Source organism: Ochlerotatus camptorhynchus, unplaced genomic scaffold (genome assembly GCF_037179485.1).
Source record: "Ochlerotatus camptorhynchus isolate MF236.1 unplaced genomic scaffold, CSIRO-AGI_Acam_v1.1 ptg000472l, whole genome shotgun sequence".
Classification (NCBI taxonomy): Eukaryota; Metazoa; Arthropoda; class Insecta; order Diptera; family Culicidae; genus Ochlerotatus; species Ochlerotatus camptorhynchus.
The window spans coordinates 37,261-54,681 of record NW_027040958.1 but is presented as its reverse complement, the minus strand read 5'-3'; the positions used below and the strand labels follow the sequence as shown (position 1 = coordinate 54,681).

General features: G+C 40.3%; 1 protein-coding gene across 1 annotated transcript in view; it reads right to left on the bottom strand.

Moving 5' to 3' along the window:
• mtd (mustard) overlaps positions 1 to 17,137 on the bottom strand; it is a 509,755-nt gene extending 492,618 nt beyond the window's left edge. The window contains exon 1 of the mRNA XM_065235336.1: positions 17,010 to 17,137. Coding sequence (XP_065091408.1) covers positions 17,010 to 17,119 — 110 coding nt within the window. The 5' untranslated portion in view covers positions 17,120 to 17,137. The remainder of the gene's footprint in view (positions 1 to 17,009) is intronic.
• Positions 17,138 to 17,421: the final 284 nt, after the last annotated feature.

Genomic DNA, 17,421 nt, shown 5'->3' with positions numbered 1-17,421 from the left:
ACAAACATTGTGTAATACTAGAATTTTGACTAGAATGGGGTACGTCATCGATTTGCTTGGGACCAATAGGCTAGTCAAGTCGTGCGCCAATTTAAAAACATTAGTTTCCACCGGCTGGTAGTACCATTATAACTGTCACAAGTTTTGTGTCGTAGTAAGGACATGGTTCTATTTTGATAAGACTAAGAACCAAAGGTGAATAATAAATGGAAAGCTACGCTTTTGCGAACATGTTTACATCAGAGACGATGTTATATAAAAGACGAGCGGAGAAAATAATATTAAATCTGGTTGCACGGCCAACTTATTTCTTTTTTGTTAGGTTTGGCAACCCGCAATTTTGTGTTTACTTCAAGTGACTTTTAATATGAGCGACTGTCATCTGCTTCAGCATCACGGTCAAATGAATACTATTTTAACCGTATCGGTAGTATCGCTATTCAATTTCGCGTTTGAACACTCAATTTTTGACAACTCTGAGTGAAACCAAATATACCACATTGGAGGGTATATTCTACAGAACGTTGCACAAAAAAATTATTCAATCTGCGATTGTAGCTTCCCATCATGCATGAGTGAAATCTTTCACAAATTTTACTATATTGAAAAATCACCTTGATCATTGTTACAGAGCCTATGTAGGTGCATTTCGTTGTGCTGGAGCAAATATTTCGTGAGAACATAACGAGAATACAGCTGGTGAATACCAATAATATTCACTGTCCAATTTCACTATTCATTCGCAAACTTAATTATAATTATTTAAATCTCAACAGTTAACCAGAGTTTGGCTGAAAATATTCTTAATAAAGACAACCATCGTGTTTATTTTCATTGCTCGATTGGAACCGCGTTTGACGGTTCGATTGGAACTTTTGGCTTCAGTCTTTGCGCGTCTCTTATTTAACATAGTCTCTGGTTTCCATTATTCTTAATGAACTTTCATCCAGTGTTCACTCGGCTGTCGACAAAAGCAGGCCACTCTCGATGTGTGCTACGCGATCGTCTGTTTTCTCGACAGCAACCATTGTGTGGTCCTCCTCATTGTTCTTCATCAGCAGTTCTTTCGGTCGATGCGTCGTCGACTTTGGAAAGCAACCGTTTCGTGATGAGTGTGTGAGTGCTGACCACGTTTTGTGTCCATTGCTGCAATGGACGCGCTCTGACCCTCGTTGGCATACAACAATTTGCCATACAATGAAACTACTGGAAGCGGCTCCATTTCTGATGGAGGAGGCTTTTTGGATAGCGGAAGATAAAGTGTTTATTGTGTTGTACCTTTTGACTATAGTTTAAGATGTATTGTATAGTGACCAAGAATCCTCGGCTCTGTAAAGTTAATTCGGTTGAGCCTTATCAAATAAATTAATATACAAAAAAAAAATGAACTTTCATCAATCGTTCATAAATCAAAACGGGAGAAAATAATCTGAATTAGCAGCAAAGTCGATCAATGATGAAAACTAGAGGAAGATTGAGAAGAGTAGAGAAGCAAAACTGGCGATAAACCAGGTGAGAGCTATGGGATCCAAGAACCAAGGCTATGACCGGTATTCCGTTTTAGAGGTGGAAATCATGCGCTCTTGAAGACGGTACAAGTGATCGGGGGAGAATTTTCTTGACGGCGCAGCAAAGAAATCCCACGACGCCTGAGAGGAACAAATAATGAATCTAAATATTCCTGCGAAAGACATACTTATCAATTTCACTGACCAGATGAGTAGAAATCACAGACGTAGTCCTACGTCAAAACGCGTAGGGGGCTTATCATACACTACGTAGACCGTTTTTGAGATTATTTAGACTCAAAACTCATGAATAAAATTCTATTACGCCCCACTAGAATTTTATTACCCCTTTAGGTGTTCCAAGTTCAAATTAAATTACAATTCATTATAACCTAGGTGCTTCAGCCACTACAGTGACTTACCAGCCTTAATTGTTATGATATATATGGATTTTCCAGCTCAACTGCATACAGAGTTGTGGTCAATGTCAACGATTTCAACCAACTTTGTCCAGATGCTTATTTTTACATTCAAAGAAAATGACTTTTTGGATTTTGCTCTAATGTGCTCGGAAACCTCTGGGCTACAACCCTTGGTTTTTGAGATGTTTGACAAATATATCTTTGAATAAGGATTACTCCGCAGCCAAACAAGTTATTTGTGTCCTTGACCCACCAATTTGAAAGTTTTTTAATGTAGAATTTGATAAATTTACAATCATTCAATTCGTTTTATTGAAACTACAGTAGAGAAGCAGTTTTTCGGAAGGTACACAAATTATACAAAAATGTCTATTTTTTAAACCGCTCGGCTTTTATTGTTTTTCAAGACATCGACTTGAAATTTTCCTGAAATTCGAGCACTTTAGAGTAAAATGCAAAAAGGCGTTGGCTTAGAACGTCGAAATAGACATCTGGGAATAAAGGGTGTCCCACATCAAATTGCATCACGGAAAAAAAAACGCTGTAGAAAATTACCCATCAACGGCGCCGGTGGTGTAGTGGTACCTCTTACCCCAGCAGGCCTGGGTTCAATCCCAGTCGGCGCCGCCGGGATGTTCTGAGGCATAACATCTCTGATCACGGAAGGGGGGGAAGTAAAGCCGTTGGTCCCCGGTTCATGAGTTGATGGGTCGATAGGTAGGGTCCAGGTGTGGGAGCTGCCTTCCTGGCACGTCGGTAGCATTGGTGCTCAGCACGGAAAACAAGATCGACGGAAAAAACAAACCAAAGGAAAAAAAAAGAAAATTACCCATTGGGTATTTGCTCTTGAAAATTTGGGTAGAAGTAGTTTAGAGTGTATTGTTTACACTGTATTTTTTTCGCAGTCAGTTTTCAAAAAATGGAAAAAAAAATGGCGTCACCTAAAAAAAAACTTCGCGAATTGATTTTGCGCAAGCACTTGGAAAATCCTCAACTCTCTCATCGGGAGATTGGAAAACAACTCGGAATCGTGCAGTCAACGGTGGTCATATGATTAAACGTTGCTACAAAACTCCGACCATCGAACGGAAGAATAAATGCGGTCAGAATGGATGTTTTATTAGTGATCAGCATCACAAGCGTGTCGTGAAAGCATTTAAGCGGAATCCCAATGCTTCGGTGAGGGATATGGCCAAAAAGTTGAATCTGTCCAAGTCTTTCGTTCAAAAAACCAAGGACCGGGAGGGACTGCATACGTACAAAGTGCAGAAGGCTCCAAATCGTGACGAACGGCAAAATACGGTGGGAAAGTCACGTGCCCGGAAACTGTACACCCAGAGGCTGAAGAAGCCTCATTGTCTCATCATGGATGATGAGACTGTCGTCAAGGCGGACTTCCGGGGCTACTGTTCTTCACCGCCCAGCACAAGTTTAATGTTCCGGAGGAAGTAAGGAAGCAGACACTTTCAAAGTTTGCCAAGAAATACATGATTTGGCAAGCGATCTGCTCATGTGGCAAACGGAGTGCGCCGTTCGTGACTATGGGGACTGTAAACGGGGAGATCTACCTCATGGAGTGTCTACAGAAACGTCTTTCTCCTCTATTGAAGCAACATGAGGGCCCTACGATCTTCTGGCCAAATCTAGCCTCGTGCCACTATTCAAATGTTGTTGGTGGAGTGGTACGAAGCCAACGGGGTCACTTTCGTACCCCAACGTACCGGAACTAAGGACCATCGAAAAATACAGGGATATTATGAAGCAGGCACTACGGAAGCATCCCAAGGAGGTCAAATCTGAGGAAGACATGAAGAAAAAGTGTGTTTCCCTACAGAAGAAGCTGCAGCCAGATGTTATACAGAACCTAATTGTCGTGACCGGACCGAGGTTTCCAGCCTCGGCCACGGCAACACGAATTAGCGATGCAGCTCCCACGGGTGCGGCTGCTTCTATTGCTGCTGCTGCTGTTTCTGCTGCTGAGGTTTCTGTTGCTGCTGTTTATGCTGCTGCTGGTGGTCCGTCACCTCCAAAATTCGTACTTCATATGATTCATACCTATCGAAATTCTCTAACCAATGAGATTCTGTTTACATACGAACTATCACGCTTCACGCTCACTTGATTCTACTCATTATTTATTCAACACTAGCTCTATCTACTACATTCTTCCCCTCTTGTACTCTCTTTAATTGAGGAAGGGGGGCATTATATCCACCCATTTGGGGGAATTTTATCTACCCTCTCGGGGGACTTTCATCTACCATCTCAGAGATATTTCATCCATCAGGTCATGGCAATTCCAACTATTTAAAAATTTCCTCAGTCCATCCATCAAGTCATGGCAATTTTAACTATTTCTAAATTTCTTCAGTCCATCCATCAGGTAATGTAAATTCTTATCTACCATCCGTTCCAGAATTACCAGGTTATAGTAATTCTTTCTACCATCCTTCAGGTCATGGTAATTCTATCTACCATCCATCAGGTCATGGTCATTCTATCTACCATCCATCAGGTCATGGTAATTCTATCTACCATCCATCAGGTCATGGTAATTCTATCTACCATCCATCAGGTCATGGTCATTCTATCTACCATCCATCAGGTCATGGCAATTTTTTTTAAATAATTCTTCAGTTCTTTAGTCATTTCACTATACTTACACTATCGTACCAACTTCGGAGGCACCATGGAACATTCAAAAGTGAAGGGGTAATTTTATTCATTGCGTTTTTCTCGAAGATGATTTTAGGATCATCAGAATTTTGATATGTCACCAGGAAGCTGGATTTGTCTATAGTGCGACAAAAATTTGAGTCGTGTCCCAAACACATGTAATCATTCTGAAATGTCTAAAATGCATTTATTTGCTCTAAACAATCATAAATGAAGCTGAATATGACAAAAGCATCGACAAAATTGTGACTTAAATGCATTTATTGCGGAAAACCACTATTTTTGAGTGGATTTCGTAGTTCATCAATATCATGAGGCATTTGACGGTTTTTTTGTGGTAAAACTTCTATTAAGTTTATGAACTTTTTCCCCACTCTGAAAATAATATTTCGTTTATACCGAGGGGGCGACACATCTAAATCTCACACTAGCGAATAAATCTTCGAAAAATCTTCTTACATTTCTCGCATCTACTTGCATCGCGCATCATCTTTTTGCAGGAAATCTTCAAAATCGTGATAAATCTTCTTTCTATCTGTCGTGACCGGACCGAGGTTTCCAACCTTGGCCACGGCAACACGAATTAGCGATGCAGCTCCCACGGGTGCGGCTGCTTCTATTGCTGCTGCTGCTGAGGTTTCTGTTGCTGCTGTTTATGCTGCTGCTGGTGGTCCGTCACCTCCAAAATTCGTACTTCATACGATTCATACCTATCGAAATTCTCTAACCAATGAGATTCGGTTTACATACGAACTATCACGCTTCACGCTCACTTGATTCTACTCATTATTTATTCAACACTAGCTCTATCTACTACACTAATGAATGGAGTTAAGCGTAAGGTGCGAGCGGACGGCAATGATATTGAAGTTGAATGGAATAAATATGCCAAAAGCTTACTAATGAGTTATATTTTGAAAGTTAGAAAAGGATCGGTCAACTAGGTAATTTTCTGCAGCGTTTTTTTTTCCGTGGTCAAATTTGATGTGGGACACGCTTTACAATCAAAATCCAGAGGCGTCCCACCGATGGATCGCTTAAAACCTTGCCATTGCAAATACAACTGTGTCTCATGTGATAAGAACCTTGAAGGAGCATCTGACTGCCCAAAGGAAGGAAGGGACTGGTCGTAAAATGGACAGTAAAATGGCCAGGAAAAAGGAGCAACCTAGGGGCATCCCACTCTAAACTTTAGTACTAGTATACATTAAATATGTTTAAATCTCTTATAAGTATTCTTAAGTATTTTAAAGTATTTTTAATCTTGCATAATTTTCATCGTTGTTACCGGTTGCTAGTGTTGTTGTTTGTTGTTGTAAGCCCCGTCAATTTTAAAGTTTTTGTCACTTATGAAATGATATTAATTCTTGTTTTTGTCACTTATGAAATGAAATTAATTCTTGTTTTAATCGATTATAATTTCAATAAAATCATGATAATTGGTATATGTATTTCAATTATGCTTATCTAATAGTGTAAAAAATTGTGTGTTATTCGAATTACTGATGATTTAGACTAGAGAGGTTCTAGAACCTCTTTAGTTTTGAGCCGACTTTCCAGTGCGCTATCATGAATTTGGACTCCTTTACAGAGCTGTTCCAGATTCTCAAGAAAATAAGGAACCCTTGATTGACATGGGAGACCCAAGAATGTAACCAAAAGTGTTAGCACAAGCGGTGCAAGTATGGAGAAGTATAAGTTCTTGGCTATGCCTATACAGGGTTACGCTGCGCATTTGCCTGTCGAACTACGACGATGAAGCGAACCTTTTACAGTAGGAAATTGTACTGATTGCAATACGCTTTTCGGAGAACATACATACATCTGGTAAAGTAGTTTAATTAGAATTTTGCTAGAAGTCGATGTTTTCTTTTGAACATAAATTTTCCAGTTTTAGTAATTGAAACTACGAACGACAAGGTGCTGGTGATTGAGGATTTCAAAAACACTAGCATCGTTATCATTCTGATCCGTAGTGGCAAATAGATTATCCCGGTTTAATCGAAGCATTTCATGCGAGACTTATACAGCCCGATCGTTCCAGAACGCGACACGTAAAAGAAGTTGATAGGTTGTTTGTTTTTATTTAAAAGTTTGAACAATCGATACTTATTTATTCGCATGTCATGTGTTACAATAAATTGTTTAATTTAAGTTTTACAATCTTTGCTGTTAGCTGATAGAGTCAATTAAAAAACGGGACTCGACATCAACACAGCAGATATGGCTTATCAATCATGTCCAGCTCTAATAATGGTTTAACAGATGAGAATTGACGGTTCCAAATCCGAGAAAATGTAGTTCATATTTACAACATGTTTAATATTTATGGCAAAGTGGCATAATTCTGCGCAGCACTTAATTCCGTGCATTTCGCTAAAATTTGCCGTATTTTACAGTTTTATCTAAATTTATATTTTTACCATGCACAAGTAGTAAATACCTACCATCATCGCCGGAGATGAACCAGTGTCTGGCTGAAAATCTCCTTAATAAAGACAACAAACCAACCTACCATCATGTTCAATTCAATTCAAATTATATGCAATTTCCAATTATTTTAGAAATTTTCAAAAGAGCCCGGAATTAGGCCTGCGCAGAATTATGGTACTTTACGGCAGAATAAACACGTTCGGTGGGAAGCTACAAGATGCGACTCTCCAGATACCACAAGCTCGGCAACAAGTAGAATGCGAATGGTGTGGAAAATTTCCTCAACTTCTTATTCAGATTAGATAGTCCTAAAGGTCCACGCACATTAGATCCGGATCGGACGCGTTGCGGCGAAGTGACAGCTAAATCTATTGTCTAACTGTCAAATTTGCGTCAACGCAACGCAAACGGATCTAATGTGGGTGGCCCTTAAGAGTCTTAAGTTAGTGATACATGGCCGAATCATAACTGTCAAAAAGTACCTAAAACCTGACTTCTTCCTGTAACATGTCGAACGGATCATGCTAAATGCGCATCAAAGTGTGACATATTTAATAGTGAGGTATAATGTATCATTTTTGCAATGATCTTCTCTTATTCGAAGACTATATCTTGATGCCTACAAAACAAAACGAAACATTTAAAATAGCTTAAAATATTAACACTGCAGTTTTCAAATATTCACACAAAATCCTTGACGACATCCGATAAATAAACAACTAAAATGTGTTTAGCAACGGTGGTAACAACCTAATGCAAAATATAGGTTAAGTATTTTTAAGTATTTCCAGGTATCTTAGGTATTTTTAAGAACTTTCTAAGTATAACGCGAGATATAAAAAGTTTGGAGTGGGATACCCCTAGGGAGCAACAGTTTAAGACCATGTCAATTCGAGATGGCGCTGAAAAGTCCAAGGTGTCAGAAGGCTTTGTGCAGAAAACCATGGTTACATATTTACATGGTGCAAAAAGCCCCAAACCGGAATGAAAAACAAAACATCACTTTACACGAAAGGCACTCACCAAATCGTGATGGATGACGAAACTTACGTCAAGGCCGACTTCCGTCAACTACCTGGGCAAGAATATTTCGTTGCCAAGTCTAAGATCGATGTTCCTGAGGAGAAATTATCGAAATTTTGCAAAGAAGTTGCTGATCTGGCAGGCAATTTGTGAATGTGGTGAAATAAGGGCTCCCTTCATCACTTCCGGAAAAAATCAACGGTGCAATGTACATGGAAGAGTCCCTTAAGAAGCGTCTCTTGCCATTCATAAGGAAGCACAAAGGATCAACTCTGTTTTGGCCTGATTTAGCATCCTGCCACTACGCTCGAATCGTGTTGGAGTGGTACCGAGCCAACGGAGTTAATTTTGTGTCAAAATATATGAACCCACCAAATTCACCGGAACTTCGCCCATTTGGAAAATTCTGGGCAATTATGAAGACGGAACTTAGCAAACATCCCTAAACTATTAAAACAGAGCTGGAGTCAGCGGCGCCGGTGGTGTAGTGGTAAGCGTGATTACCTCTCACCCCAGCAGGCCTGGGTTCAATCCTAGTTGGCACCGTTGGTCCCCGGTTCATGAGTTGATGGGTCGATAGGTAGGATCCAGGTGTGGGAGCTGCCTTCCTGACGACGGTAGCATTGGTGCTCAGCACGGAAAACAAGATCGACGAAAAAAAAAAGAGCTGGAGTTGAAGAAAATTTGGGTAAAAACAACAAAAACACTGGGAAAATCGATGGTTCAAAATGTGATGGGTGGAGTGAAAAGGAAGGTGCAGGCATTCGGAATGGGAGACGAAATTGATTAAAAAAATAATTTAGATCATAGTTCATAAGTAGTTTTTCATTCCCTGAAAATTTTAAGAGAATCAGATAATCGATTTTGATTTTGGTGAGTAAGTATGTGTGTACCAATTTTTATTACCTTTAGGCTCAAGAAAACCCGTAGGACAAGTTGAGCCGCCAGAAGCAGTTTTGTATTTACAGCAATAAACGAATATTTCGCAACCCCTTATCAGAACTAACGGCAAAGGTAAATAAATTTGAAAGCCATTCGTAATACAGTGCTTTCCCGATTTTGTCTACCCCCGCTTTTGTCAGCTTTTTTTTCTCAAGCATTTCGCTCCACACGACACTTAATTGATTTGTCGCAACAATAAAAGTGCTAACTCAAATAAACCTCAATTATTGCGACACTGCACAGCTGTATCGTGTCCCTCCCGATAAAACTAACTAGGTGGTGGATTGAGCTGGGATGGCTGCAATACAAGTTATGGGCAGAAACACCATTCAAGAAGAAGGTTTCGTGATCGCCAAAATTAACGGAATATTCATATGCAGTTGCTACGCACCCGATGGACGACCCGAGCAAAGTAAAATAACAACCTGATATCATCTTTAAAACAAATCTTGTTTTTCCAGATATCAATTTGTTTTCAGCTGTTATCGTATAACTAATTGAGTTATCAACCTCGACTAATTGTGTTATCATTTTTTATCATGAAAGCTTATGAAATGATGCAAGGTTAGTTCAAAACTTCAATTTTTTATAAAATATTTTGAAATGTGTTGACAAAGTTTGCATGGATCACAGGATTTGTTATCAAGATGTTTTCAATGATAACTAAATCAGTATTTTTTGCGATATTCAATGAGTATTCTTTTGTTTTAATTTTTGTTATGTTGGCTGTTTATTCAACCACAATGATGACACGTTCGGTTTTCAAATCTTGATAACCGGGTATCAGAACTTGTTATCAATTTGGTATAATCCTTTGCTCGGGGATGGAGCAGTTCCACGAGACGCTGGTTGGACTTACCGAAAAGCTGATCGCACGAAGACCGGTAGTCATCGGAGGAGACTTCCATGCTTAGGCAGTGGAGTGGGGAAACAGATGAATTTACGCGAGAGGGCACATTCTGCTGGAAGCTCTGGCGAAACTGGAAATTAGGCACCACCAGCACTTTTCGCATAGATGGCCGGGAGTCCATTATCGACGTCACTTTATGCGGACTGCAGTCCGTCGTTGGTGGAAAACATGAATTGGAGAGTGTGTGAAGGACATACCCATAGTGACCATCAGGAAATCCGATATGGCATCGGCCAACGGAATCCTGTGTTAGTACAGAGTACGAGAACTTGCAATCTGAACTGGAAGACAAGTTGACAGAATCATTAGGGAGAGCATGTGACACGACCATGCCGAGGAAACTGGAGCTAAATAACAGACGGCCTCCAGTTTACTGGTGCAACGAGGCAAATAGCACCCTCCGCGCTAGTAGTCTCAGAGCCAGAAGGCGTGTTCAGAGTGCAAGAACAGAAGAAGACTGAGAGGAAAGTAGAGGAGGTTTCCGAGCACATAAACGAGAGATAAAGCAGAGCAAGTCAAACTGTCAACTGGAGCTGGGTCGAGACGCTTCTGCTGCCATCGACGCACACCTATATTCGCTATACTCATAGTTTGGCGAATAGAATTTCGATTTATCAAAAAGCGGAACCAATTCAATATATTGTAGACAAACAATTGAAAAGGTACTATCAACTTTTATAAACAAAACGTTGATTATTCTTTCTTCGCCAACCGAACGCAAATTACCAGCATCACTTTACAGAACTTTCCCCAACCCAAATATGGTACACCCAACCGGGGGATGTAAGATTCTCTTACAATTATGTGGGATTCATCATCAGAGGATGTTAGTGGAGACCGCATGAACCGAGGATGCGATGTACCTAGCTGCGGTCCAATGCAAGAAAATTGGAGACCGAAAAATGTTGAGTGTATCAGTGAGGTAAATTAGTTATGTCGAAAAAAATAGAAAACAGATTGCCGACTGGACTCGAAGAACCACGAACGTTGCGATTATCAGACCTGTGCTTTCTGCATTGCTCTCTCCCTGCTTCTGAATATGGATAGCCTAAAAGCAAACATGAAGAGCTCATTTTCTCGCATACTCGACTTCGTATGCTTTTTCTGCTGGAGAGATTCGAGGCAAGTGTGTGCGTCGTTCTACAATGTTCTTCAATGTGCGTCGTTCTACAAGCTTACTGGTATAGTCGAAAGCGTAGATAGAACACAAAATAAAAAAGACAAAAACCATTACATCGCCTGCATGCTCAATTTCTAACATTCGTTGCGATGTTCATAAACAGAGGATGATAGGAAACGGAACTAACATTCATTGTAATAGATTTTTGGTTTGCGTGTATTAATTTGCGTAGGCGAGTCTTGAGTTACAAGAAAAGGGGTTCCGAAGTTATGTTCGCAATAACTGATGTGCTCTTTTCTGTTGTTGGTCGTGATTTGTTCGATTGGTTCCGCTATTTGACAGCTCAATTGGTTCCCGAAATTCTATCCGCCAGACTATGAATATAGCAACTATGCGCACACCGTGTCGTGATGACGAAGATCAGATGCCAAGTCATGCCCACTGAAATGTGGTTAGAGAACCTGAAAGTCATCGTGAAAGGACTTTTCTCGAAGCACGATCCAACGACCTGGCCATCTACATCGTACGGAGACGGAGAGGGAGATAACGACAAAGTCACCAACGAGCAACTCGTAGCAGTGCCTGCTGGATTCACTCGGAAAACTCTTGGAGAGGATCATCCTAAACAGGCTGACGAAATACACGGAGAGTGAGCAAAGGATTGTCGGAGAGGCAGTTCGGATTTCGGAAAGGAAGAGCAAAAGTGGATGCAATTTGGACAGTTGTCGAGAGAAAGTGGAGAGCAGGGATCGGGTGCTACTCAATTTTTTGCGAGTAAAACACACGCTGTTGCGAGACTGCACTTTCATTTCCAAAGAGACGTGAAAGAGCAGTTTAAATCGTGCAGCACATTTCATTCTTCTTGTGTTGGAGAGCTGCCGCTCCAACGGTGTTAAGTCTCTTTCTCTCTCTCTTTGTTTCTCCGACAGTGTACTTTCTCTATAACTGTAGCGTTGTAGGATAGCTAGCATCAGTGCTGTTAATTTTCATATCATTTGATTGAAGATGAACCAATACAACTATTAAATCGATTCAGAGAAAAAAAATCTCTCGTGCCCATCATTTGAAGAGCCCTTTTCTCATTCGAAGCTCATTGTCACTGTCAATTGAGTCCCCCACTATCATTTGATATACGACAGTGGAGTGTGGAAGAAACCCAGCAAAATGGTCCCGAACAGACAAGTCAGCCCGATGTCAGATCAATGTAAGGCTAATTTAGGGACGATGTCGACCCAATGTCGTGTTGTTGTTGGGTCAATTTGGGGTTTATGTCGGGTCAATGTCAGGTCAACATCGGGTTGGAGTTTGCTAGAAGTCAGGTTGGTTTCGGGTTGGCTTAGATTTTTCGCCGGCATGTCGACCAGAGCTAACCCCCTTGTGAAGAAAATTACACATCGATCTTAAAAACATCTCTTTAGGCAAAGCATAAAAATTTGCATTTTCCTACGCTTCTGAATACCATACAGTTACTGCAACATATATTATATGAGTGTAAAAATATTCTGCACCCAGCTTAAAATAAGCAGCTATTCTTGTGAATCTCCAAGCCACGTCTCTCCCGATTGAAAAGTGCTAGGTACTCCCGTCATAACACCGTGCACTACTCGATTGTGCTATACGCAAGTAGCACCTGAGCTTTCCAACTGCTCTCTCCTAAATATGAAATCTCTCTCTCCTTAGTCTCTTTCTCCTTCCAAATATAAAGGGCGTCCTCCCTTATTTTAGAGAAGCACCAGTGTTTTTTGCACCACTCTGAGTTTTTAGTCGATCCCTGGTGGAGAGGAGATCAATATTACACCTTGATAACGATCGACGTCAAGAATGCGTTCAACAGCTCCAGCTGGGAGGCCGACGCTACTTCCAGCACCGGGTTCTGATCTACGAGCCAAATATGGGACAGAGATCGATTAGGATCACGGTGGGAATTCCACAAGGCTCCATCCTTGGTCCAACGCTCTGGAACGTGATTAAGAATGGCGGTCTAACGCTGAAGCTACCCAAACGAGTTGAGATCGTTGGTTTTGCGGACGACGTCGTCTTACGGTAATAGGCAAGACGCTGCAATAGATGGAAATGTTGGCGACCAAGGCGGTCGACATGATTGGAAACCTAATGCATAGAGCGAAGCGGCAGATAGCCCACAACAAAAGCGAGGTGGTATTGATCAGTAATTTTAAATCGCTGCACCGGTCAGAAATTACCGTTGGGGAGCACGCAATAAACTAGAAGTGCGTGTTGAAATACCTGGGAGAGATGGTCGACGACCGTTTGGCTTCAATAGCCACTTAGAAAACGCCTACGAGAAGGCAGTGAGGGCCAACGCGGTTGCCAGAATCATACCGAACATCTCGGGACCAAGCAGTAGCAAGAGACGGCTCTCGGTTAGTGTATTTACGTTGATACTGAGATATGGAGGTTCAGCCTTGGTTGCAGCGCTGAAAACAAAGCGAAATTTAAGGAAACCGAACAGTACGTACCGGCTCAATAAACCGTACGCAAACTTTTCGAGACGTTTGGTGTACCCTTTGTTGTAAGAATAGTAAACATTTATCAGTAATTCCATTTATAGTGGATAAATAACGGTTAAACATGATTTAAAAATCATATTGATGATTAAAATATTGAAAAAGAAAATTTCCCGATTTTGTCAACCTAAAATTTCAGGGCTGGCAAAAACGGGAAAGTACTGTTATAACATTCCTTTTGGTGCTAAACTACGCTAGATTAAGAAATACTATGTGCGGGTTGTGCGGGGCCGGAAATGGAGTAGTTAATCCTACATGAAGAATTTGAAGCTTGTGAGCTTTTTGTACCTGGTGCTTATGAAGAATTTGTTCCTCGCTAACACTGAGAACGAGATTATAGGATCGCTAGGCACGTCTCACATTCCCAAATATTGGATTTCTGTTTTTCACCACAATTTGAACATTTAAATTTCTATGGATCTTTCTTCACAGGACAATCGTCCTGTGAGTGAGAGGAATCAACAAAATGCATGCATTTAGCTGGCATGAAGTATTTTTTTTTTGTTCCGTGACCCCATCCCTAGCAATTACGGCACTGGGTGAGGTTTTGGGAATTTCCTCCAGTCTTCCTGAAGTGTTCCCACTTCACTTGGACATGGAGCATAAGGCTAGCATTTTCTAAGGCCCAAAGCTTGTTTAGTTCACTGGACTTGGAGTGAACTAAATAAAAATAATTAGAAATCCCGTTGCGCAAATCACAAGGACGGGCTTTCATTTTCATTTTGATTAGTTGGCCTGGCTCAACTTCAAGTAATTATGTCAATTCACCTTTGATCTGATCCAGGGACAAACTGGAACAGACGTTCAGAGTTGGTGTCGTAAGTGAAAAAATGGTGTTGCTTTTCAGTACGATACTGGAGAAGACGTTTGAATCCATCCAAGGTTTCAACCAATACACGGCATCCATCACGACGCAGTGGTTTACAACTGGGAAAATACGGTCAAAAGTAATTATCTCTTGAATCTTGCATTGAAGATAAGTGGTGTCTTGGGGAAAGTTTCTGGATATGAAAAGCCATTTATTTTATCATTGACATATCAAGAAGTGGGATCCAAAAAGTTTTTTTTTTCCAAAATTTCATATTCAAGATAGGTGTCTTCGGCGAAACTAAAAAAAAATCAATTCAAGAAACTTCGCTCAATACACTAGGTGCCTATTTTATCATCTCACTGAAATAGGAATCTTTTTTCGTGGAAAACACCTGAATACAAGTTTTTAAATTATAATTATTTTGTATAAACTTCTACTGATTTAAATTGTTCTACAAAGTTGTTCAATACTCTTTTTATTTGTACATTGTAATACATCACTTACCTGCTGTAGTTTTCTGAAATAGTTTTGTGATATTCTAATTTGATACATCGTTCAATATATTTGTCATCATCATTTAGTTTCATATATAAGTACGAATAAGTAATCAATTCAAGGCAATTCAATCAAACCTAGTTTCATGAACCTACGAAATTAATAAAGATCAACAATAACTTTCTGTGAATTCATATTTGGAACTGTTGAAATTAAAATATAAAAAAAAAAAAGTTTTAGGGTAAGTGTGCCAGTTTTCGGTCCTTGTGGTCCTCTGATTGGCCTTATCATAAATTTCACATTTTTCTCACCTTACTAACCTTATTTTTATACAAGGTTAGACCGTATATGTTGCCATATATCTACAGCTAGGACCAAAAACTGGAGTAAATCTGACACACTTACTCCATCCCCAATACACACTAAATCTATTCCATTTCATTGGTATTTAAGTGAGCTGATGAATCAAAACCACACACACACACACTTGCTCACCGATAGTGTGACCAAGGTGGCAGCAGATCGGAATTCCTTCCAAAAAATCCCACCATCCCGTCTGAAAATTTAAGTGCATTGATGAAAATAGGTCGCTCAATACAAAGCTTCCAGAAACGAATAAAAAATAATGAAGATATAGGTAGGTAGGTAGCTCACGATCGAATTAAAGCAGAAAACCGTGAACATAAAACGGAACAGGAAACAGTCGTGAATTTGCATGCACACGGTGCGGAAATTGTCACAATTGGGTTTGGTTTGCAATAAAATGAAGGCATAGATGTAATTTCTCCGCCGGAGATCTCCTCCGGTTTAATACACCAGTGGATCATGCATATAATCGATTTTAATTAATGTCTGTGTGCAATGATAGCGGGCGCTCGGGAGTGCGTGCAATTAAACGAAAATTTACGACCACATTGCCAGGGTGGGATTTTAATGGATTTCTCCATCGGCACACGTAGTGTGGTTAATAACTTTATCAAGCAAAAAGAATCATAAAACGCGTGTGGTGAAGGAAGGGGTCTTTGTCCAGTGGGGAAACGGATTAGCCTGCGATTATCGACTCATTTACGCGCTTGGTCGTAAGTTTTAAAGGTTATGAGACCGAAGCGATGATGGGTTAAAACTTAATTAAAGTATATTGTCAGCGAGGAAATTGTGGAAGGGGGCGGCGATGGGAATTACGCGAGAGGGGACGATAATGTTGATCTAAATCGTAAACTCATTCGCTACCGTGTGTGTGCGCGCTACTAGAAGTAAAGTGTGTGAAACGCGAAGTGCTAGTTGAACAACATTTCCATGATTGGTGAACTACTGCGGAGGTGAGAGGTTCATAAGTGCCGCTACTTTTCTGCTTTATCGCTAGTCGATCTAACTAGAAGGATTTGGTAGTCTAATTGAAAGTAATCTATAAGAAAAATCTAAAGATTTATAAAGTGATTGCACGGGGCTTGGAGGTAAGTAAGATTGAACGGAACGTACTAATGGAATTATAATAAACAAATCACAGTAACGAGACTCTAGGCTAGGCAAATGTATAATAATTGGAGTTCATATTGCTTCTCAATATACATCAACTCATATTTGGATTGAAACGATCAATCAAACAAACCGGTACCGTATTTGAATTCTGGCGATAGCTTTGACCACTACTGCCTTTACTGCATTAGTCAAAATTGTTATTATTAGCTGAAACTTTGTGATGTTTACTACAGTTCTTTTTTGACCTTCACTTGGAGCTTAAGCTTGATTGATCAATGATTTATCAAAACAATGCTCAGCTGGCTACACTGCCTTACACAAGAACTTACAACTTCATAATCAACATCGAAAATTATATCTTCTATGTACACATAATTCTAACAGAAACAGAAACATCTCAAACCTTTTTTGCCTAGCCCATTGCTCAACAAAAATCCTATAATACGTACAAACAAATGTTCACCAAACATTCAACCATCACAGGTTGAATCTTCTCCAAGAAGGAACGAATCACAAAAGTATGTTTTGTAGTTTCAAATCACAAATACAAAAACAAACACAACTAATCCAAAACTAACAAAAAATTAACAATACGATAAAAAAAACCATCACATAAGAAGAAGAAGACAAAAATGAAGAAAACTCGCACAAAGAAAGAAACTTACTGCCAGGTTAGACTTCCGGTAATGCCCTCGCGCAACCGGTCACGCAGCGACCGTTGCCGGCTGGGACCGGGCCCGGTCGGGAGCGTCGGTGGACTTCCGGTGGCTGACATTTTCGGGCTACTGAATAGTGACAATTTCGTTGGACTGCCACTCACTGTTGTTTGGTGGTGTGGTTGGTTGGTTTGATGCCACGCGACGACGACGACGACGATGGATGATGGCAGCAGCGGCGGCACACACAAATGGGCAGCAAAATGTTGATTCAATTTTTTTTTTTAGATTTTTTTGTTAGTTGGATTGAAAATGGGGAATTCGAGTCATGTTGATTTCCTTTTATTGGGTTTTGTTTGGGTGTGTGTGGACTGTGGGTGTCTCGGTGAATTTGGCAAAACAGAAATTATCAATTGAGGGC